The sequence below is a fragment of the Grus americana genome, chromosome 3, assembly GCF_028858705.1.
Source record: "Grus americana isolate bGruAme1 chromosome 3, bGruAme1.mat, whole genome shotgun sequence".
Lineage (NCBI taxonomy): Eukaryota > Metazoa > Chordata > Aves > Gruiformes > Gruidae > Grus > Grus americana.
Genome location: NC_072854.1, coordinates 1088238 through 1110964, shown reverse-complemented (window position 1 = coordinate 1110964; position 22727 = coordinate 1088238). Strand labels below are relative to the sequence as shown.

General features: G+C 53.0%; 1 protein-coding gene across 2 annotated transcripts in view; it reads right to left on the bottom strand.

Moving 5' to 3' along the window:
* SELENOI (selenoprotein I) overlaps positions 1-22727 on the bottom strand; it is a 33943-nt gene that overhangs the window by 6326 nt on the left and 4890 nt on the right. For both annotated transcript variants that reach the window (XM_054821208.1, XM_054821209.1), the window contains exons 2-9: positions 9732-9800; positions 9316-9424; positions 5920-5994; positions 5180-5442; positions 3936-4044; positions 2215-2263; positions 1572-1752; positions 643-825 (exon numbers count right to left, since the gene is read on the bottom strand). In XM_054821208.1, the coding sequence (XP_054677183.1) occupies positions 643-825; positions 1572-1752; positions 2215-2263; positions 3936-4044; positions 5180-5442; positions 5920-5994; positions 9316-9424; positions 9732-9800 (1038 nt within the window). The remainder of the gene's footprint in view (positions 1-642; positions 826-1571; positions 1753-2214; positions 2264-3935; positions 4045-5179; positions 5443-5919; positions 5995-9315; positions 9425-9731; positions 9801-22727) is intronic.

The following is a 22727-nucleotide window of genomic DNA, read 5'->3' as shown; positions in this document are numbered from 1 at the left end:
TCAAATCCTTCTTGCACAGAAGCCTCATTACACTAATTGGAAAGACAAGACAACCTGGCTATTACTTCTTTGCTGTAATTACAGTTCAGACTCATCTCTGGAGGCTCCACATTAGAGCTGGGGCTCCCAGGGGACAGGGCTTCCCAAGGAGGGTGCTCGTACGTGGCAGCAGCGAGGTCACAGATCGAACCCAACCACCACAGTAACACCACCAGCAGTTTAACTTTTTACACCAAGACTCCCAAGTTACGCACTCCTGCTCGACGTGCAGACACTGTATCTGGGTGCTGCCCAAGGGTGCAGGTCACCCATGCTGGCTTACATCCGAGCTGCTCACTAAGCTGGAACCGCAGCCAGGATGAGTTAAACACAGCAGCAGAGATGCAAGTATTTGTTTAAACTAATCTCCAGTACAGCAGCCCCCGTCACGTTGTGTGAAGCTTGCCTCAAACCCACACGACAGCCCGCGCGAGCCTCTCACAAGGAAGTCAGCTCGAGTTTGACACGGTCACGGACAGGATGACAGAGAGCACCGTTCCCACCAACATTCCCGTTTTTAAGCGGAGTTTTCTCTGCCCCAAACATCATCAGCACCCAAGCAAAGCCTGCAAAGCCCAAAGCCCATGTACCGAGTTCACCTACCACGACCACGCCGTAGTGGATGTGCGCCAGGGTGAGGAAAGCAGTTAACAAGTAGAGGAGAAGCGTTTCGCTGTTCGGCACGAACCCGGACATCACCACGAAGAGCACCACCGCTATGGGGAGCAGCATCCAGTTCAGAGGCTGGCAGCGCGTGCTGCTCATCTGACAGACGATCAGCTGGCACTGCAGGAAGAGAAAACCGTCAGAGCTTGCATCCAGCATCGCCTCTGCCAGGCCAGAGCTGTCCACAGTGCAGAGAGGACGGTCACACGTGTTTGTCACTCGGGATCTTTCTTTGTATTAGAATTCCTGTGGGGCACACGGAGCGAAGCCTCGTGGGGCAAGAAGGTAATAGGGAAAGAGTCATCAAGGGCATCTCTAAAAGAAAAAGGAGTTCCCTTGAGCTGACTGAGCCTTACCAGCGTTATCTGCACGATCAGCAGCAAATCCTGCCAAGCGGCAGCGTGAGCTGCGGGACCCAGGGCACGGACGCACGCCTGAGGCGACAGCACAGGCGCCTTTGTTAAGGTCTCAAGCAAGCGCCGGTGCAATATGCAGCTAGATCGGAGTCTGACAAAAGCTTTAGTCCTCCACATTTTACGTTTATCCCAAAAAAAGGAAGCAGGAACTTCTTTCACATTAGCACGTTCACAACGCAGAGGATGCATGCGTGTGTAAACACACTCAATTTAACTAATTCTCTAGTTTTTGAAGAGAGCTGCCGCACAAAATTCGCAGACCCCAAACTCCGCCTACTTTCCTGTTTGTTCTTTCAATCAAAGCAAAATAGAAAAGCTGTTACATTAATCTTCGCATCTCCATTCTCTCCTCACGCTTGAACTAGTCTTTTTCTTCCTGCCTCCCAAGCGTCCTGGCAGTCTTCATGCTTCCCAGGGGATAAACCGGAGCAGAAAGCAAAAGCTACTTACAGAAATGTTAGCAAAGGCTGTTCCAACCATGAAATAGAAGAGCCTGGGATGGACCTCCAGGATGTCTGTTGGGGACATGAAGATCCACGTGGTGCAGAGCAGGAAGAGCAACACTGGGGATACCAGCGGCAGCATGATTTCATACGCAGAGTGGTGCTTCAAGGTGTTATTTTTATAGGCCCTGAAACGCAAGCAGAAAAGTGAAAATACATGGAGCTACAGCTGAGAAATACTCGGTCCCTGCCTTCAGGAGAGGGCTGCAAAACCTCGTTTCCCATTCTGCTACTCAAAACTGCTGATATCAGGCATAACCACGGTCAGAGGAGGAAGATGCACACCGTCAGTGTTAACCCAAACCCCCCAAACTCCTGAATTACAGCGGCCCCCACTCATCCGGCTCTCTGCACTGTGACCAACAGGACGAGCCTGGAAAAGCTGGGGACCCTTCTGCACGACCCTGCTGAGCAGGCTGCCAGCCCACTTCTCCCAGTGCACCCTGCAAACTGGGACCTTCTGGTGCGTCAGAGCCACTTTGGCACACTGATAACAGTCGCCTGAAAACTAGTAAGGAAACAAGAGGTTTTGGGGGGCTCTTGCAAAGGTGCTAGTGCAGGGAGGGAGACTTGAGGACAGAGAAGCTTACTTGTAGAAGTTATACAGGCTCATCGGCAGCGTCACAGTGAGCGCACAAGCTGGAAGAGAAAGAGCCACGTTACTGCCCCGTGACAGAGGGAGACCATCACGTGTGCCCCACAAACGGGCAGGTGGTTGTGCTCCGGTTTAAGTTGCTTGCAACAAAAATAGCTCAGAGGTGCACCAAGAATAAGCTCGGCACGTTTAAAAGTAGGCACTTGTAATTCTGGTCCGACAGTTGTAATTACAAGTTAAGGTCTGCTGTAAATTAAAGACATTTCAATTTTTAAAAGTTGCATTAATGAGCCCAGTATTATGCTTTAAACAGTTACAAAGTTTAATTAAAACAGTGTCTTTACTGAGACATAAGGTGAGTTCAAACTCCACAAGCAACGTGGCTGCACACAACGGAGTTTTCAGTCTTCATAATACAGCCAATTTGCTATTTCTCCCACTGTGAGCGAGCATTTTGAGTTCCCATTGAGCAAAAAAGTTCTTGTCATTTAACTTGACAAATGACACAAAGAGTCTAAATAACTATGAGGAAAATTAAGCCTCAATAGGGAACACCATCCACCACACTCAAACCCATGAGAGTCTGTCCCAACTCCTTCCATGTTTATATAGCACTAGTTATTTTAACAGAGCTGTAAATATTCCTGCTTTTAACAACCCAACTCCTATCCAAGTGTGCAAATCCAGCCAACGTAGGCATCATGCTCTTTTTAGCATGGGAAAGTGCATTTATTATTCATATGTTAAGTTATACGGCTGCCAAAGGAAAGCTCAGAATATCCACCTGATTAAGACAAGTGCAAGTATTAGATTTAACATAACAATTCAAGACATATTGACTTGAAATTAAGTAGTTACAATTAACGCTTAAAGAAAGGAACACAGACTGAGAGAAACTAAGCTGAGCGAGAACTTCTAAATAAGCCAAATTGCATTGAGCACAGACAGCTCTCCCCAGCTAAGCTTCTCCTGCGTTCCTCCTCACTTTGCAGTAGCTTGTTCTGACTGACCACTAGAGAAAAAGGCTGGGCTTTTATTTCATTTTATTTATTTTTTATTTAATTTTTAGATGGCTGGATGGAGGGCAGGATCCCCAAACAGCACAGTGTTCTTCCCCACCTCCGTGGCTGTGACCTCCCTCCTGCAGCAGCCCCAGGCTCCCCGGCAGCGTTTGGGCTCTGGGTCCTGCCCCGGCCGTGCTGCGGGATAAGACGGAGCCCCAGGCAGCAAAGCAAGCGCGCTCTGCGAACAGCCCGAGCGCCGGGGCGTCCCCAAACGCAGCCGTTTGGAGGAGACGTGCTTTTCCTGACTCCTGTTTCGCATCCAGGGGCAGATGCTCCATCTGCACCCCGGCACAACCGGCCCCGAGCAGCAGCCACAACCCTCAGCCGCTCTGCCCACCACGCCTATCCCTGCAGGACTGGCACAAAATATATCCGAGGCACGAGCACAGCGCTCTGCTTCCTTGCTTTTTTGGCCAGCACAGACCCAGGCACGCCGGAGTTAACTTCTGCAAAGTAACTATGTGGAAGACAACAATTCTTTGAAATCCTGGGAAGGGGCAGGCTGCAAGAACACCCTCCGTTATTCACTTCAATAACAGCCTACGGGAGCTCTCATTACAGCAAACAGAACAGCGTTATCATATAATTAAGACATTGGGTTTCAGTAAAAAGGTGGAGTTTAAAAGACAGGCTTCAACATGGAGTTTCTTACCAATAATCATTGCAGTGAATAGGTCTCTATATAAGAAATTAAACAGGAAAGGTGCATACCAGGCCTCAACTCCCACAATGGCTGTCACTATGTAGACAATTGAAATGGTCTGAAAGAAAGCACAGGAGAAGCAGGCGTGAGTGACCGGACGGGCAAGTCTGGCAGCACCCGGTCCAGCAGCGTAATGTGCCTGCCACGCTTTAAGCTGCATCACGTTCAGTTCTCCCCACCAGCAGGAAGGGGAAAAATAAAGAAATCCACAAACATCCCACGTTACAAGCCCAGGTCTAATAAGTGCAGTAGCTGGGCTGCCGAGAACACCGCGACCAGGAGCTGCTCCTCGCAGCACGAGCAAAGATGCCCTCGTGCAGGTCGAACTCACGAGATGCCTGAAGAAGCACAGCGAGACAAGTTTTATATTACAAATTGCAGCAACCAAGTCTGGAAGGGTTGTTTGGGGACTCTTTCTTATCCATCTGCTGAAGCAATCCCAGGGAAAAAAAGCTAACGAGGGCTATTTCAGTTGTAATAGCAACCCTGGAGCAGGGTGAAGCACGCTGCAGGGTAGCTTAGCCCTCCACCTTTCTGCAACAGGCAGAGATGTGAAAGCGTTAGGGTGAAGCAATGCTTTTGGAGAAAGGGGTCAGAGCATGTCAGAGGGGACCGGCTACCGTCTCCTTTTACTACCAGAGGTGATGGCTCTGCTACGTTTTGGCACACATCTTGCTAGTGCCAAAAGGCACCCCAAACTTCTAGACTTGAATGTACCCACATTGGTATAATGCAGGAAACTAATTAGAGCAATGATTTAGGTGGCCAAAACACACAGGTCAGCAGAAACCAGGTAGGCACAAATCCATTCTTCAAGCCTCATTTTTTGTGGACAGTCCACCTACAAAAGCTACTCAGAACAACATAAAAAACACACCAATCTCCTTGGATTTAATGGTTTTGAGCAGTCATACTCTAGTGCCACATGACCCCGGCTCATTAAAGCAACTACAGCTCAAAGCCATGCAAGCAGCCTTGGAAAGCTCTTCTCCTCCTCCTCCAGAACGCCTGGAGACAGGCTGAAGACACCCACCTCCAGAGAGCGTTGCAGTGACCGATTCGCAAGGCTTTGGACACGTAGCAGAGCTGCACGCAGCCCTCGCACACCTCAGCGGGCACCACCGCACCCCAGGCACGCTAACAGTTTATTGAGCTTCTGCTGAAGCCGAGCGGGGGCTGCGGCGTGTACTTACCACCTGGCTGATGTCATATCCCCAGGGCAGGAAGAGGATCCCTGTGTTATACTTCTCCCAGTGGGAGAGGATGAATGAAAACAAGACCACCCATAAGAGGAGGTAGAGAACGAAGACACTGACACCCGTGGAGCCCCGTCCAAAGGTGGAGTAGACTGTCACGACAAAGTAGACGCACGCCCAGCTGTCCAGGCCGTGATCAAAGAGCTCTCCCAGGGGCGTGCTGGAGTTGGTCCGGCGAGCCTGTTTCCCATCAACACCGTCTGGGAAGAGAAGGAGGAGAAACGGGGAGTTTTGCTGGACACCCCCATGCAAAGGAACGGGCCTGTTTGCAGCTGACAAAGGGTGCGCAGCCAGCGAACAGCAGCTTTCACCACCTCCATCTTCTAATAGGGAGTGAGCCTCCCACCCCATGCCCTAGTTGAGACTGAAAAATACAACAAATTCTGACAAGATTACAATTCCTTAAAGCACACTGAAGACAGAATTTCACAGTTCATCTCAAAGTCAGTTCCAGCATCCTCCTTTCACATCAGCTGCTCTGGGACAACTTCCTTTGATCCACTCCACAAAGCAGCTCCCAGAAACTGCTCTGGCAGCCCGAGCGGCAGTTGGATTAGTGCATGGCAGAAGCCCAGAATCAAAGATTTCTCAACAGGCTCGGAGATAAGATGACATGCAGCCACAGCGTGGACAGACGACAGACACAAACCCCCACAATCAACCAGATAAAGTCTTACCTAACGTATAGGCAATGAAGTTGAGGAGACCCACAATGACCCACACTCCGTTCGGAACGTGCTGGTGATCGGGAGCTGCAGAGATCAGAGAGAGCCAAGTCAGGACAGCTCAGTGTGTACTTTGAATGGGTTTGTTTTGGCACAAGAGCCACAGCAACAAGGACCAGCAGCTCACCAAGACAAAGCACCTACACAACTCAAACAGTGAAACCGAGATGTTAGCTTTCCAGGACATGATGGCAGAGCCATTCCACAACGGCACATGAAACCAGGTCACCAAGGACTTTCCAGGACATACTTGTCCTCTGTCCCCAGCTCCCCAAAGTCACTGGATCTAAGGGCTGGCAATGGCAGCTACCACCTGTAGCCCAAATGTGTGACGTGGAAGCATAGGCAGATCAGACTTTCATCAATCGCTCGCTCACAGAGCATCAAGCGGAGACTCTTTGAGATGTGGTGACACCCTGCCTCTGCAGAAACAGGTCAGGATTCCCTGCCCAGTCTCCAGTCCGCATCCTGCCAATTGAAACAAGAGTTCCTCGTTAATGACACCTCCACCTCCTCTAGCACTGTTTCGGCAGGGAGCCAGCTTAGTTGTCCTCAACTCAGGGAGCCCAAAGGTGCATTTGAAAAAAAGCAGGAAAAGGCATGACTTCTTGGCAGCAGCCTTGAAGGAGAGCACGTGGAGATCTCCTATGGGGAGCAACAACTTCGTGAAATGCCACCTCCCGTTTCCTTACAGCGGTGTGATGGTGCCTTTCCAGCAGCAAACGGAGGGCACCATGTCTACAAAAGCACCCGGTGAGGAGGGAAGGCACAAGCTTCTGGAGGCCTCGCCAGCAAAATGACAAGTTCTTTTCCCAAGCAGGACATGCATAACACATATATCTACGGGCACTGAGGGGTGCACCCATGTGCGCTCAGGGAGCTGACAGATGTTATTCCTAGGCTGCTCTCGATCATCTTTGAAAGGTCACGGAGAACAGGAGAGGTGCCTGAGGACTGGAGGAAAGCCAATGTCACTCTGGTCTTCAAAAAGGGCAAGGAGGACCCAGGAAACTACAGGCCAGTCAGCCTCACCTCCATCCCTGGAAAGGTGATGGAACAACTTATTCTGGGGGCTGTCAATAAGCACATGGAGGAGAAGAAGGTTATTGGGAGTTGTCAACATGGATTTACCAAGGGGAAATCATGCCTGACCGATCTGATAGCCTTCTATGATGGCATGACTGGCTGGGTGGATGAAGGGGGAGCAGTGGATGTTGTATACCCTGACTTCAGCAATGCTTTTGATACTGTCTCTCATAACATCCTCATTAGCAAGCTTAGAAAGTGTGGGTTGGATGAGTGGACAGTGAGGTGGGTTGAGAACTGGCTGAATGGCAGAGCCCAGAGGGTTGTGATCAGTGGCACAGTCTCTATTGGAGGCCTGTAGCGAGTGGTGTGCCCCAGGGGTCACTGCTGGGTCCGGTCTTGTTCAACGTCTTCATCGCTGACCTGGACAGGGGACAGAGTGTGCCCTCAGCACGTTTGCTGGCGATCCCAAACTGGGAGGAGAGGCCAACAGAGCAGGAGGCTGCGCTGCCATTCAGCGAGACCTGGACAGGCTGGAGAGTTGGGCGGAGAGGAACCCAATGGAATTCAACAAGGGCAAGTGTAGGGTCCTGCACCCAGGGAGGAATAACCCCAGCACCAGGACAGGGTGGGGGTGACCTGCTGGGAAGCAGCGCTGCGGAGAAGGGCCTGGACGTCCTGGTGGACACCAAGCTCTCCATGACCAGCGGTGTGCCCTCGTGGCCAAGGCGGCCAACGGTGTCCTGGGGTGCATGGAGAAGAGCGTGGCCAGCAGGTCGAGGGAGGTTCTCCTCCCCCTCTGCTCTGCTCTGCCCTGCTGAGGCCACATCTGGAGTTCTGTGTCCAGTGCTGGGCTCCCCAGTTCCAGACAGACTGGGAACTACTGGGGAGAGTCCAGCGGAGGGCTGCGAGGATGAGGAGGGGCCTGGAGCATCTCTGGTGTGAGGAAAGGCTGAGAGAGCTGGGGCTGGTTAGCCTGGAGAAGAGAAGGCTGAGAGGGGATCTGATCCACACTTATCAATATCTAAAGGGTGGGGGTCAAGAGGACGGGGCCAGACTCTTCTCAGTGGTGCCCAGTGACAGGACAAGGGGCAAGGGGCACAAACTGGAACACGGGAAGTTCCATCTGAACACGAGGAGAAACTTCTTCACTCTGAGGGTGACCGAGCACTGGGACAGGCTGCCCAGAGAGGTTGTGGAGTCTCCTTCTCTGGAGAGATTCAAAACTCACCTGGACGTGATCCTGTGTGACCTGCTCGAGGTGATCCTGCTCTAGCAGGGGGGTTGGACTAGAGGTCCCTTCAAACCCCTACCAATCTGTGAATCTGTGTGTAAAAGGGTCCCAACGCACAAGTTTCACCATCCTTTTGGCACAGCCCAAGTTTCTGGACGTCTGATGTCCTGGGGATTCTCACACTGAGCTTCCTTCCCTGAGCTACTGGCAGCTTTTCTTCCCATGGCTCATGGACTGCAACACAGCCCAAATCTTAGCTAACAGCCACTGATGCCACCTGAGCTTTTGAAAGCCTGGCATATCGAGAACAGTACTTGTCTACTCACTAATAAAGGCAACCCCAAGAAACCAGTATTTTTCCCACTTAACTGTGTTTTGATGATTGGCCTAGTTTTAGAAGAACTAGATGAACTCTTCTGAGCAACCAAAATCAAACCTGGCAGGGGCAAAGGGAGAGAAAAATAGAGCGAGGAAGCTATTGATAAGTGACTGAGAGTTATCATGCTGTGTTAATCTCTTCCCTGGGACACGACCTTTCGATTCACAGATAGATGAACACGGGTGCTGTTAAAAAGTTGAAAGCTGTGCACATCTCTGCCTTTATGCAGAATGGTGAAACCGAGAAAGAGGATTTTGCCTCTGTTAGTCTGAATGCAATGTTTTTGCAAGAGGGCAATTAGCTGGGATGCAAAGAACAAGGCTCTACCTGCTGACTTGAGGGAAGCAGAGTTTCCCACATCACCCTCTCAGATTCTAAAATAAATAAGGGCATCAGGTTCCCGTTTGCTCTGTAGGCAGAGCAAATTCATACTCAAGATTTCAGCTGTTTGCTCTTTCCCTCGCCTGCACGCTGCCAGCCAGGCCCACGTCCACCCAGCAGCCAGAGGGAAGGTATCATATTCGGACAAGTCCTCGTCATGAAGCCCAGCAAGTTCAACCCTTCAACTCTCTCCCTCCTCTGGCACAGCCACCTGCTCTGGGAATGCCCAAAGAGGCCTTTATCAACCAGTGCCAGAAATCACAGCAGAGGAGGTGACAGATCTCACCACTCCAAGGCTTCACATCCAAACAGGAACAGGCAGCCTTACCAGAAGCATAAAAGTCAGGGTCGAAGTATGCCATGAGGAAGAAGTTGAAGACAAGCAGCAGGAAGCCAGAAAACGTTATCAAATTTGGGGCCAGCCAGGTAGGGAAGATCTATGGGAAAGCAGCAAAAGAACACATGAACTCATTAGAACACGTAATAAGGACCGCGCACTGCTCCCAGCCACGGCAGAGACCTAGTTACAGTCATCTGGGTGTTAGACAACACTGCTTAGTTACATCTGACATCACGGGGCAGCAAGAAGCTGCAGGCTGAAGGCAGTGCCCTTTGGAATTAGCTGCACCACAAACAAAGCAGGGCTTTTCAGCTAAGCGAGGCCTTTCAGCTGACAGTTCGGCAGAGAAGACTTTGTGGTGACCTGAGTTGTGCTATCCCACCCAGGGCAGGATGAGGTCTCACCTTCACTATCGTGTTCCAGAAGGGATGCATGACGTACAGAGACAGTGGGTTGCTGTCCACGGCGCTGTACTGTAAGCAAAGGAAAACCAAAAAATGTTAGGGCTCCAGAGAGACTTGCAAGAAGCCAGAGATCCTAAATATTGAGCTTTGCATGAGGACACCTGCTACCTGAGTCTTGGCATTGCAAGAGCACTTGGGTCAAAGATGGAGTCTCACCAGGGATGGTGCTAAACAACCCAAAAAGCACCTACCAGCTCCAGCGACACCGGCCACAGACCCGCAGAGGCAGCTCCCAGGTGCACACCTTGTGCCTGCACCCAGTGCCTCCCCTCCGCAGGGAGCAGCCCCACGAGAAGAGCAGGTAGCCAGCTTACCCCAGTGGGTTTTGGAAGGCAGGAAGAGCCTCAAGGACATGCAGCCTTCTTTGCAGCCAACGCTCCTGCCAGAGCCCTGCACCCCGATGCCCACACCGCAGGCCTGGTGGCACCCTTCACAAGCCGGAGAAGAAGTGACAGTCCCGTGGCCCCATGCACCCACACCATGGGACCAACCCACCGAGGACAGCTTGGAGTGCTCTTGTGTGAGCAACCCTGTAGATTCCTGCCCCCCAAGACAAGCAGGACCGGGGACCTTCTTGGCTCAGCACCCAAAGGCGCCGTGCAGAAGGGCAGGGGGAGACTTCCCCACCCACCATGAGAGCTGGGGCACTCCTGCAGCCCCGTCAGCCTCCAGGCTCCGTAGCTCTCACACCCCGGCACCTCTTTTGCCGAAGGCTGCAGGAAGACAGCAATGAGCCCCCTTGGTGGGGTCCCCAAAACAGGAGACTGTTCTCTGACGGACCGGATACCAGCGGGGAGCTCCAGGGGACACACTGCTATGCTGACAGCTCCAAGTGACCCTGACACAACCAGTGACTGACCCCAGAGGTCCTGCACAAGAACCAGCATGCTTCAGTCGAAGCCATCAAGATGGCAGCTATCAGTGGCTCACTCATCTCCAGTCACCTGGAAGAGACTTTCTCCTCCCGGAAAGACAGCAGAAATTTATGAGTAAGGTCTTCACCCCTCTCCCTTGTCCTGCAGCTACTCCAAAACACCACGTACACCACCACGCATCCACAAGCGTCTCCAAATCCTGCACATCCCATCGCAGTTTCAAGTACAGAGGGTCATTTCCCACTAAAGAGAAGCACAGAGGCACCAACTTCCCGGTGCAGCCACGTAGGTGACCTGGACTGGTTCATGGGCACCACGGGACATGGGGCTCCCACCCCACTGCAGGAGGTGAGGACAGAGACTGGGGCCAGCAAGGGAGCAAAGTGATCGTAGCAGAACAGGCGACAGATTTCACTGTTTGGAGGTAGGACCCGTGTCGTTTTTCCTTAGGGCAGAGCAGTTTGAAGCAGTTGCCTGCTGACCTGGTGAAGGATCAGCATCTTGCTCCTTGCCTGCGCTCAGCTTGGCGAGCTGGAGTCCGTGTTTCCAAAGGAGGAGGATTGGGGGGGTGAACAGCAGGAGGCCCTCAGGTACCCCATGCAGGATGGGTCTCCAAGGGCTCATCACAAGGGCTCTTCTCATTAAGGAGCTGAGATTTCTGCAGAGGCAGCTGCTGCACTTGGGAAATGGGGAGGCAGTGCTCATACCCCTCACCCCAACACTTTTAGGTCGTTGAGGGGGAGAGAGAAATAAAAAAGACCTAGACAAGCCATGAAACAGCTTCCAGTTAGAAAGTTCAAATCTGACATCATTTGGCTCTCAAGAGCACCACAAGCTGTAATCCTCTCTCCAGCTCACAGCCCCTTCCTAGCAAAGGTTACCCCGTCCAAAGTCCTCTTCCCCAAGTAACACTTTGATAAGAATCCCAAGAAGAACTTCATACGCTACAAAACTTCTCAGCTCATGTACTGAGTGCCAAGCAGGGCAGCCCCCAGCACCCACCCACCCAGGGCCATGAACCCCACAGCTAGGACAACACCCACACAGCTCCCCAGCATCGGCGCCTGCCGTCACCCCACACGACTCCAAACCCAAGGGCAAGGTTAAGAGCAGTGTCATGGAGAGCAATCAAAGCCTCCACCCCTCCTGCACCACACGGACACAACCTATGCTCTCCTCGAGATAAGGGGAGTCTGGCAAAAGGAAACCCAGCAGCAGAGAGCAGCTCCGGGTCCCCTCCCATCCCACGGCCTTGAACTAGCCCACCCTCCCTGCACCCACTTGTTACCCTCTCTCTGCTCCTCTCCTCAGCTGGAAACCCTGGAAGCGAAGGGGACAGTCTGTCCCTTTCAAAAGCTGGGAAGAAAGCGGTGGGAAAAGGCAAAGCGACATCGCATAAGACAGATGCCAGCGCGAGGAAGGGGCACCAGGTCTCGTCGGGCTCTGAGCACACAGCCTGAGAGCTTACAGCCGCTCCTAACTGGGTGAATCCCATCCTTGGCAAGTACTTCTGTACCCCACCAGCCCTTCCCTGCCCTCCCCGTGACGGATCAGTCTGTCTCGCTGGGGCTTAGCCCCAGGAGCTGCAGAGCAAGCAGCAACAAAACCCCGAACTTGATGTCATACGGAGGCAAGGTTTAAGCCGCAAGGAATTTCCATCCCAGCTTAATGCAATTTTGGGGGACAGAATTCCAAACGCTTTATGAGATAATAGGATTTGAACCACTGGTTAGGGGAGGAGGAGAGCTGGAGATTGATTAAATCTCATTATCCCCAAAACAGCCTGCAACAAGAAAACAGACGCGATGCTTGGAGCAAGGCAGGAGAAGTGCTCTGGAGTTTCTCCGCTCATGTCTGTAAGGCACCTGGGGAAGTTTCCTCCGGCCCACGTCCCGGGAAGCGTTCCCCTCTCCCCCCACGTTTGGAGGCTGGGGATAATAGTCAGTAAGCAGCTTTTCCCTATGGTCACACATGTTCCCACCTCGCTTGCAGAACTCAGACCTGGAATGACCTGTTTCTCAGGGGAGAGGGCAGCTGCTGTGCAGAGGCTTGCTGATACAACCACCAGGTTCAGCCGGTCTCCTGGAGGGACACTTCTCTGCCTGCTGAGCCAGGCAGGTAGGTGCTCTGCCAGCGCAGAGGACACCAACAGACCAAGGGGATCGAGCTGGGGCTGGCTCCGGTGCCAGGCTGCCTGCCACCCTGCGGGATGGTGCTCCCAGGCAGCAGGACAAGGCTGCCCGCCCAGGACAATGACCTGCCCAGAATCTTCAGCTACCAAACTCAAAAACATCCGCCATACCCAGCCGCCCCGCAACTGCTTTTTGTCATGTTTCCTTCCTACAGGACATCAGTAAAATTATCGTTTCCACCTCTTTACCTTTCTGCACTAGCAGGAAGAGGGTCACAACCTGCACGGCACGCGTGCTCCGCAGGGGACAGCAAGCCAGCAGCACTGCTGGGGACGCTGGCAGTGGGCAAAGGAGGAGGGACAGGCAGGGACAGGCAACACAGGCATGCTCACCACCTCCTCAGGGTGGTCAGAGCTGGAAGCAAAGCAAGCTGTGGAGATGCTTCACTTGCAGCCCACCGTAGCTGCTCAACCTCCAGCCCATGCCGTGGGAAGAGCAGGTCGTGTCAGGCTGGTGATGCAGGCAGCGGCCGGTCCTTGAGGGCAGCCCTCAGCCAGGCTCCTCGTTCCTCGTCAGCCCTCCAAGGTCAATGTTTTTTTGAGACTGACGTTCCCGCAGAAATGCGGGCTCAGGATATCTGTCTCGATCTGCCTGTTCATACACACTTGCACCTTGGAGCAAAGCTGAGGAAGGGGCCCAACAGCCCCCAAGAGCAGCGGGCTGAGGGACAGGGCTCATCTCCTGCTCAGCTGCTGCAGTCGCTCCACTGAAACACTCTCCAGGCTATAAACACCACGGTGTTTTAGCTCACCACGCACGGCTCCGGCTCTGTCATTCAGCCACCTCATCCTCACTACAAATTACCATCCCCTTTTACATTTTGGATCTCTATGCATGGGTCTAGTGACTCACACATGTGACTACTACCCTCCTCCAAGTTATTTTTCTATCACGGCCAATGACTACCACCAGCTAGGACTCCCATTTCTCCTCATTTTCAGGGAGAGAAGGTCAAACGAAAAGCATGAGCGTACAGAAGGAATTTTGTACGCCCCAGGACCTCCTTCTCAAAGCAGACAGACATTTGTAACGGGCCCTGCTCTAAAATAGCACCGGGTATGCGGACACGGCTTCTCCTTACGATCGCAGGAAGGAGCCAACCCAGCCCAGACAGTTCCCTCGGGATTTGGTTTTTAACTTCTTAACAAAAGAGCAAAGCCAACCTTGCAGCAACAACCTCATCGCTCACACCGTGCGGTGGCAGCCTCCCCTGTGCCCCGTCTGTGCCAGGACGGCCCCAGGATCGCTCAGCCCCCCACTTGCTCCCTCCAGGCACCCCACCGGGTGCTACAGGGCACCCCAACAGCCGGCAGACAGTCCCTGCTGCCACGATGCCATTGCGGGCGCAGCGGCCAGCTGACTGGCGTCGTTACAGGATTTAGAGGCACGCATGGCTCATACAGCTTAAAAACAACATTAATGCAACCAGGACATTTCCGGAAGATCTAATTATGTGTCCAAGGAGGGAAAAAAAAGTACAGATTTATAGCCCAGATTCTACTAATAGCCTTCCCGTCCAAAAAACCAATGCTGCTTTTAAGTAATTCAGTTACCAGAAGCCAGCGGCAGACCAAACATTGTCACACCAGTGCCCCGGGCACAGCGGTGTCAGGCACCGGAATGGATCTGGGGTGGGCTGGAGGAGGACAGTACTGGTGGCACGGGCACGGGCGCTGGGGACAGCAAGCAAAGATGGATCTGTACACCCCGTTTTGCTCGCAGGCGCTCCAGCAAGGTCCACGGCAGCCTGTGCTGTCAGCCGTGAGCCCGCGCAGCACTGCTTGCGCCGGCAGCAGGAGCAGGGCAGAGGGAGCTTCGGCAGAGCAGCTCCAGCAAGTCCATAAGGCTGTTTCCTATAAATCTCCTTAAGTAGGAAGAGGGCACGAGGCTAAGAACCATCTCCCATCAGGCTCGAGATAAGCCAGGAGGCAGCAAACTTGGCAATCCCCATCGAACGTAATTGAGCAGAGCCGTGCCAGTGCAAACAAGTCACGTTTGCACTATGCCCACACTCGGCTGATGCATGAGGAGTCACACCGTGGTTTAATAGTACTCATTAACTCGAGTCCTGTTTATCATTTCTAAGGTCACTTCTCAGCTGGCATAAGAACGGAGCACGTCGGCAGCGGTAAACCCACAACCACCACGTGAGCCCACGGGTTTGGCTCCCACCCCGAGCAGCAGCAGCAGCTCAGCAGGCAGCAAACAGCACGAAGGATGTTCAGACCCTCAGCTCCTGCTGGCACCAGCCGGGAGATCGTCCCTGACGTCTGCAAACATCAGGGAGAAGATGCAGCTCAGGGGGCAGAAGAGATGTTTAGGACCACCGGCATGGTGGCATACAGATGGGGATGCACAGATGGCGTCACGGAGATGTGGTGGGATGGCTCCTATGATTGGAGTGTTAGGATGGAAGGATACAGGCTCTTTAGGAAGGACAGGCAGGGTAGATGAGGAAGGGATGTCCCCTTTATGTCACTGACCAGCTGGAGTGCATGGAGCTCCTCTGGGGACGGGTGAGGAGCCACCGAGAGCTTATGGGTCAGGATTAAAAGGAGGGCAGGGACAGGGAACACTATAGTGGGGGTCTGCTGCAGGCCACCCAAGGTCCTCTATAGACAGATAGGAGTAGCCTCATGTTCGCAAGCCCTGGTCCTCATGGGGGATTTCAACCACCCTGATATCTACTGGAGGGACAACACAGCAGGGCATAAGCGATCCAGGAGGTTCCTGGAATGTACTGATGATAACTTCCTTCCCCAAGTGATGGAGGAGCCAACAAGGAGAGGTTCTCACCAACAAGGAAGGGCTGGTGGGGAATGTGAAGCTCAAGGGCAGCCTTGGCTGCAGGGACCATGAAATGGTGGAGTTCAAGATCCACAAGGATCTGGAACAGTGAGGAGGGCACACAGCAAGATCACTGCCCTGGACTTCAGGAGAGCAGACTCTGGCCTCTTGAGGGACCTGCTTGGTAGAATACCATGGGACAAAGCCCTGGAGGAAAGAGGGGCCCAAGACAGCTGGTGGGTATTCAAGGGTCACCTCCTCCAAGCTCAGGAGTGATGTATGCCAAAGAAGTAAGGCAAAAACGCCCGAAGGCCTGCATGGATGAACAAGGAGCTCCTGGGCAAACTCAACCACAAGAAGGAAGCCTACAGAGGCTGGAAGCAAGGGCAGGTAGCCTGGGAGGAATACAGAGAAACTATCTGAGCAGCCAGGAATCACGTTAGGAAAGCTAAAGCCCTGACAGAATTAAATCTGGCCAGGGACATCAAGGGCAACAAGAAAAGCTTCTATAGATACGTCAGCAATAAAAGGAAGAGGAGGGAACATGTGGGGCCCCTCCAGAATGAAACAGGAGACCTGGTTACCGGGGGTATGGAGAAGACTGAGGTACTCAACGACTTTTTTGACTCAGTCTTCACCAGCAACGGCTCCAGCCACACCGCCCAAGTGGCAGAAGGCAAAGGCGGGGCTGGGAGAATGAAGAACTGTAGAAGATCAGGTTTGAGACCACCTAAGGAACCTGAAGGTGCACAAGTCCATGGGACCTGATGAGATACACCCGTGGGTCCTGAGGGAACTGGCGGATTAAGTGGTCAAGCCACTCTCCATCATATCTGAGAAGTCCTGGCAGTCCAGTGAAGTTCCCACTGACCGGAAAAGGGGAAACAGAACCCACATTTTTAAACAAGGGAAAAAGGAAGATACAGGGAACTACAGATTAGTCAGTCTCACCTCTGTGCCCAGCAGATCCTCCTGGAAACTATGCTCAGAGGACGAGAAGCTCACCATGAGCCGGCAACGTGCGCTGGCAGCCCAGAAAGCCACCCGTGTCCTGGGCTGCGTGTCCAGCAGCGTGAGCAGCAGGTCGAGGGAGGGGATTCTGCCCCTCTGCTCCGCTCTGCTGAGACCCCCCTGCAGTGCTGCGTCCAGCTCGGGGGTCCCCAGCACAAGAAGGACATGGAGCTGTTGGAGCCAGGCCAGAGGAGGCCACGGAGATGAGGCGAGGGCTGGAGCACCTCTGCTCTGGAGACCTCAGGCTGAGAGAGTTGGGCTGGTTCAGCCTGGAGAAGAGAAGGCTGCGGGGAGACCTTAGAGCCCCTTCCAGTCCCTGCAGGGGCTCCAGGAAAGCTGGAGAGGGGCTGGTGCCAAGGGCAGGGAGTGACAGGCCAAGGGGAATGGCCTGAAGCTGCAGGAGGGGAGATGGAGATGGGATGTGAGGCAGAAATCCTTCCCTGTGAGGGTGCTGAGGCCCTGGCACAGGTTGCCCAGAGAAGCTGGGGCTGCCCCTGGCTCCCTGGCAGTGTTCAAGGCCAGGTTGGATGGGGCTTTGGGCAAGCTGGGCTAGTGGAGGGTGTCCCTGCCCATTGCAGGGGTGGCACTGGGTGGGCTGGGAGGTCCCTGCCCACCCAAACCAGTCAGGGATTCTGTGGTGAGCAGAGGAGTGGGAAAGATGAACCTTGAGGGGCCTGCGGCAGGGATGCAGTTAGAGGAGAATTAGCCAGCAACGAACCTCTGTAGTGGAAATTGAGGGATCAGCAGTGACTCTGGGGAGGAAAAACAAGGGAAGGAGGAAAAGGCAGAAGCAGAAATGTACAAACAGGAAACCCGTTACAATACCACTGTGACAGTTGAAAGACTTTCCCACTGCTATCAGAGCTGTTTTGGACTTTGAAAAAGAGGGCTTGAGTACCTGAGAGATTAGACTAGTCTTGCAAGCCTGCTCATGGTGCCCAAGGAGAACAGAACGGACCATGGTGAGCATGGCAGTGCAACCTGGGCAAGGGGGCAGGGGAGAAGGCAGCAGCCGCTCTCCATCCCCAAGCACACTTTGACATCCACCCTGTGCTCACCCTGTTCAGACCCAGAAGACCACCCCGAATCCCGTTTCCTGCTGGGTCATCAAGGGGAACTGGCCCCTCCAGGCTGCCCCTCGCGAGGAGCTGCAGACACTCACAAGACCACAGCCCCGCTCTCCTCTCCAGAGGCCAACGAGGCCAGGCAGAATTGGGGGGAATCCAGGAGAGAGCTGGGTTTGACGGCAACCCACCAACCAGGAGAATATGCACGTTGGTGCAAGAAAAGAGAATTCGTTACAATCCCTAGAAAAAGAAGTCAAGTTGAACTTTTAAGTATACCTATCAAAGGAAAACACCAGCCCACGCACATCAGGAGATGACTACAGATGAAGCGAGGCACTGCGGGGAAGAGGGGGAAGACTACCTTCAAGTTTCAACAGAGCCTATGCAAAAGGCACAAACCACTTTTTTTCCAAAGCACATAACCCTCTATAGCACGTAACACTCTGTATCCCCCATCCCACCTCTCCGCAAAGAGGAAATTAACAATTAACAGAAAAAAAGCTGCGTTACTTCATTACTTCATAAGCGCAGACATCCTGCTTTGTGCAAGACATGAAGCACCGCAAGTCAGGTCAGTGACACAAGCCCTAACAACGCGGCCATTTTCCGAGCCAGCTACGGGAAGTGATACTTTCATTTCCACAGTGCACTCCGGTTCTCTTCCAAACAGCCTCAACAGCCAAATACTTGCTGCTAATTAGCAGAGAGTGACTTTTATGACGGAGTTCATCGTAGCCAAGATTCGACACGCACCAATAAACATCGCAGTTAACTTTCAGCGCAACTAAAGATGGACTGACAAGCAGCCTACGCTATATTTAAGTGACTGCTCTGCACATCTTGCAACGCTGGGCGAGCACTCAAGGTAAAGCTACGACCCAGCTTTCCTCCGCACGCCACCCTTGCCCCTCCGACAGGACTAGGGAGGCTCCTCCAGCACATGGAAAGTGGTCAAACAGCCAAATACACCCACACGCTTATCAGTGTCACCCACGTCAACCACTCCTTCCCTTCCACATGCCTGTGGTCGTTCGTTTTGGGACCAGTTCTGCACTGACACTGACACTGGGGATGGGGGAGCCCAGCCTGCTCCCTACAGAAGGTGCGGGAGATGTATACAACCATCAAAGCAGACTCCAAGCAGGACAACAAAGAGGAAGCTGTGTGCAAAGATCTATCAAATATCCAGAGCAAAAATGCCAAGTAAGTAACAGATTCTTTTTTTTTTTTTTTTTTAAGGGAACCTGAAGAGCAAAAGGCTGCTGGACTCTGCTTCCTACTCCTCCATCGCACTCGTGCCCAGGAGAAAGGCACCTGGTTTTAGCAGATGTTCCCAACCATCAGCTGGGGACAGCAATCCTCTGTTTCAGGTGGGACAAAGGATGCCGAGGGACGTGGGCAGCAGTCAGCCAGGCAGAGCAGGAGCTGCGTCCTTCACCTGCACAGCAAGAGAAGAGCCAGGAGGGCTCCTGCTGCGGGACAGGACACGGAGTCCACTACCCACATCCATCGCACACACAGGCTGCCACGTTCACGCCTTTACGGGTAGGGTTTGCAGCAAAAAACACGCACAGACAGCAGTGAGGAGCCAACGACAGCTCCCCTCCCCAGGAGGAAAGGGCAGAGAGGTGGTTTGCAGCAGCACAAGCATCACTCTGTGAGCATCAACCAAACCACACAGGGAAGAGCAGCCCTGGCCTGGCAGTCGTGCTGATGCACCAGCTGTTTGGCAGCCAATACAGTCAAGCTGCATGTCCCTGGGCAAGCCATCTCCACATACAAAAACCCACAGAGGTTTGTAGTTCCTCCTAGAAAACCCTGCAGGGCCCACTGGGGACTGAAGTAGCAGTAGGTCCCTGACCACAAAGGGCTTCATCACTGCCACTGTGTGGCTAAAAACAGAGAATCTGGGAATCCCCCACCAAAACACGGTTCAATACCTTCGATACCCTGTCGAGCAAAGGCCACCGCTGAGAAACCAGACCTCCTACAGCAGCAAACAGCACCCTGAGCTGCCGGCAGCAGTTTCAGGATTGTTCAATACAATGAGATGTAAACACGCACAGACCAGGTCCCGGGAGTGGAACTAGCTCATCACTCATCAAAACCTTACAACACACGCCAGAAGCATCTCTAGAAAGCAAGATAAATCCTTACCCTCATCTCACTGCTTAGTACAGAGCAAAAGCTCAGCCAAGGCTCACGAGCCAGGTCCCTTCCAGTTAACCTGTAAGTGCTGCTACTGTCTCCTCCAACCGCAGCAGCTGGGCAGAGGTTCAAAACCCTTAATTTAACTGCAGAGCAGGAGAAGAAAGAAGAAAAACACCTCTAATTTTTACAGCTGCTCATCTTAAAAGTCATGAAGTCTAGGACAACTTCTGGACTTCCTTACAGCATCCTCCACAACACAGCACAGCCGAGGAGCAGCACCTTGGGAAGCTGTGCCTTGTTTAGAGGCAGACACAGACACACACAGGCTCAGAGCAATTAAAAGAGCCCTTGGGGAAGGAGTTAAGTGATTCAAGATCAGGGCTCAAAGGCTTCCCATCCTCCACACCCTTCCTGCTAAGGACCCTGCAGGAGAAGACTAGCTCTTTGGCTGGGGGTGAGGAAGACTGGACTTTTAATCACCATGGCCTCAAGCCTTCCTTTCTGCTGCTCTCCTACCAGTTTTGTTGCTGTTCCACTGGTCTGAACTGCCACTGGCACACATTGGGGTGTCTGCTCAGCAGAGCAAACCCTGCAGAGATCTCTTTAGGGCTCGTATTTCCAGAGCAGCCTGTAAAAGCCTGCTAGGGACAGCTTCCAGCCATCTGCTTCCTGCAGCGCAGCATCTGTAGCCTGGCTCTCCACGGCACTTGAAGTCTGAAGGCAAGAGGATTTCTTGAGACTGGTTGAGGGGAAGAGCACCCTCTTCTTCAGAGCAGAGAGGATGCCACGTGAGACTGGCTTAAGGGACCTACAGAAACTGTTCAATGAACAGCCAAAGCGTGATGATACACACACAACTCATGGATCTGCAGCGCCTGGCAGGTCTACTGCTGGTGCTGGCTTGGGCTGGTGACAGCCCAGGAGATCAGGGGTTCCCCCCTGGAAGAAGGGTGCAGAAAATGGAGAAGAGCATCCAGGAGGAAAGTACTTTCCACAATGAAAAGAAATCCTTCAAGGCCCCACTCAGCATCAATGGCTGGGCCACCTGCGTGTCCTTGCCTTTATCTAGAAACGCAGCAAAAAGCTCTCATGAACATCCTTTCCATCTGACACTGGAAATGAGGAAGAGAGTTCTGTTCCTGTAAGAAAATCCTGTAGTAGCTCAAATGATCGAAATGAGGGAAATACCTTCCACGTACAGGGTCTGCCCAGCACGCTGTGCATGGATCGGAGGCCCGTTTGATGCTTCACCACCTTCAGTTACATCTAAAGGGATGTAAGATTATTTATACTATTCTCTCCTTATAGTGTTAGCTCTAATAATAGCATTACAAATGGCACCTCACAGCATCTGAGTGCTTTTCTTATTGGGATAACAGATCGGTACCTCCTGGTGCAAAATCTCTGCTATGTGCGAACCCACCCCAGGGCTTGCATGCTCTCAGCCACGCAGCTCTGCTCCGTACAAGGTGCCCTCTCCACCCTCAGGAACATGCAGTTGGAGAAGAGCCCTCCTTTGCCAAGGCAAGAGATGTCACCCCTCGCTGCTGCAGCCGTCCTGCAGCTCTGGGCAGTTCTACACTGGACGCCTCGGTAGGAGAGCAAGGCTGGGACCTGCCACGGTGCTGGTACTTCCCTCTGCACTGGGAGAACGGAACCAGCTCACAGCAGATCGACAGCCAGAGAGAGAAGGTGGGACAAGTAATGAGTCTGGACACTTTTTCTTAGTGCTTGAGCACTGCCGGCTGCTCCCAGGCTTCAGCCTAGCAGGCATGTGGCAGCAGACACCAAGAGGACTTCGTTTTACTGCCCACGCAGGTAACGAGACAAAGAACCTCTTCACAAGAGGCACCAGTAAGCGGGCTGCCGCCAGCCTCCCCCGTGCTGCTGCTGGTTGTGTGTTCCCCATGGGCTGCCATCACCAGCTCCTGCTCAGAAGTGAGGACACAGAAACTGAAGGATTTTAGGGTGTGGTAGTTTTGCTATAAAAGGCATTTCCCAAGGCCCAATTCACTTTCCTCTTACCGAACTCATACATGCTCCCAAAGCGTCTGGGGTGAGACACCAGCCTGTCCCACCTTTGGACCCAAACATGACAGCGTGTCATTGCCTTCCTCTCGTGGGACAGCTCAGTCCCTCCTGTGCCACACGTAAGGAGGGGCACTCCCATGTCCTCCTTCAGTGGCGTTTTCCACAAACCATAACTCCTGAGGATAACACGCACCCTTAAGAAAAACCCAAGATCCAGACGGCATGACGACAGAGGCTCATACCTGCGCTTCCACCCAGCTCACACGGTAAGGAAAACACACGATCAGAGGCCACTTACACACATCACTCAAGTACTTTCCCTGCTCCTACGTGAGCTGGATGAAAGAGCCATATAGCGACCACACATCTGGCTGTAAGACGTGCCCCAGGAACAGTCATCAGAGACTCCAGTACAGTGCAGGACCCCAGAGGGTAGGGCTGAATAAAGCAGAAGCACAAGCAGCTCGGACAACACCAGGCAAGGAAACGCTACAGAAAACGCAGGGCATGTGACCGGAATACAAAAAGACAGCAACAAACCATCGAAGCTGTCTGTAACTAACAGGACACGTGAAGTTGCAGTGCTCTGCCCTCACCTGCAGTCTCGCTTTCCAGAGCTGCTCTCAGCATCACAGCAGCTGTGAACGCAGCCTCCCCGACCCACCGAAATGAGCTACAAGAGTCACGATGCCGCAGAAAGCGACATGCAGCTCATCGAGACGCACAAGCAGAAGTAATACTAATGCTGTATGCAATGCACGAAGCCATCCTTCCCCTCTCCGCTGCGCTGGCGAGGCTCCAGCTCACACGCTGCATCCAGCT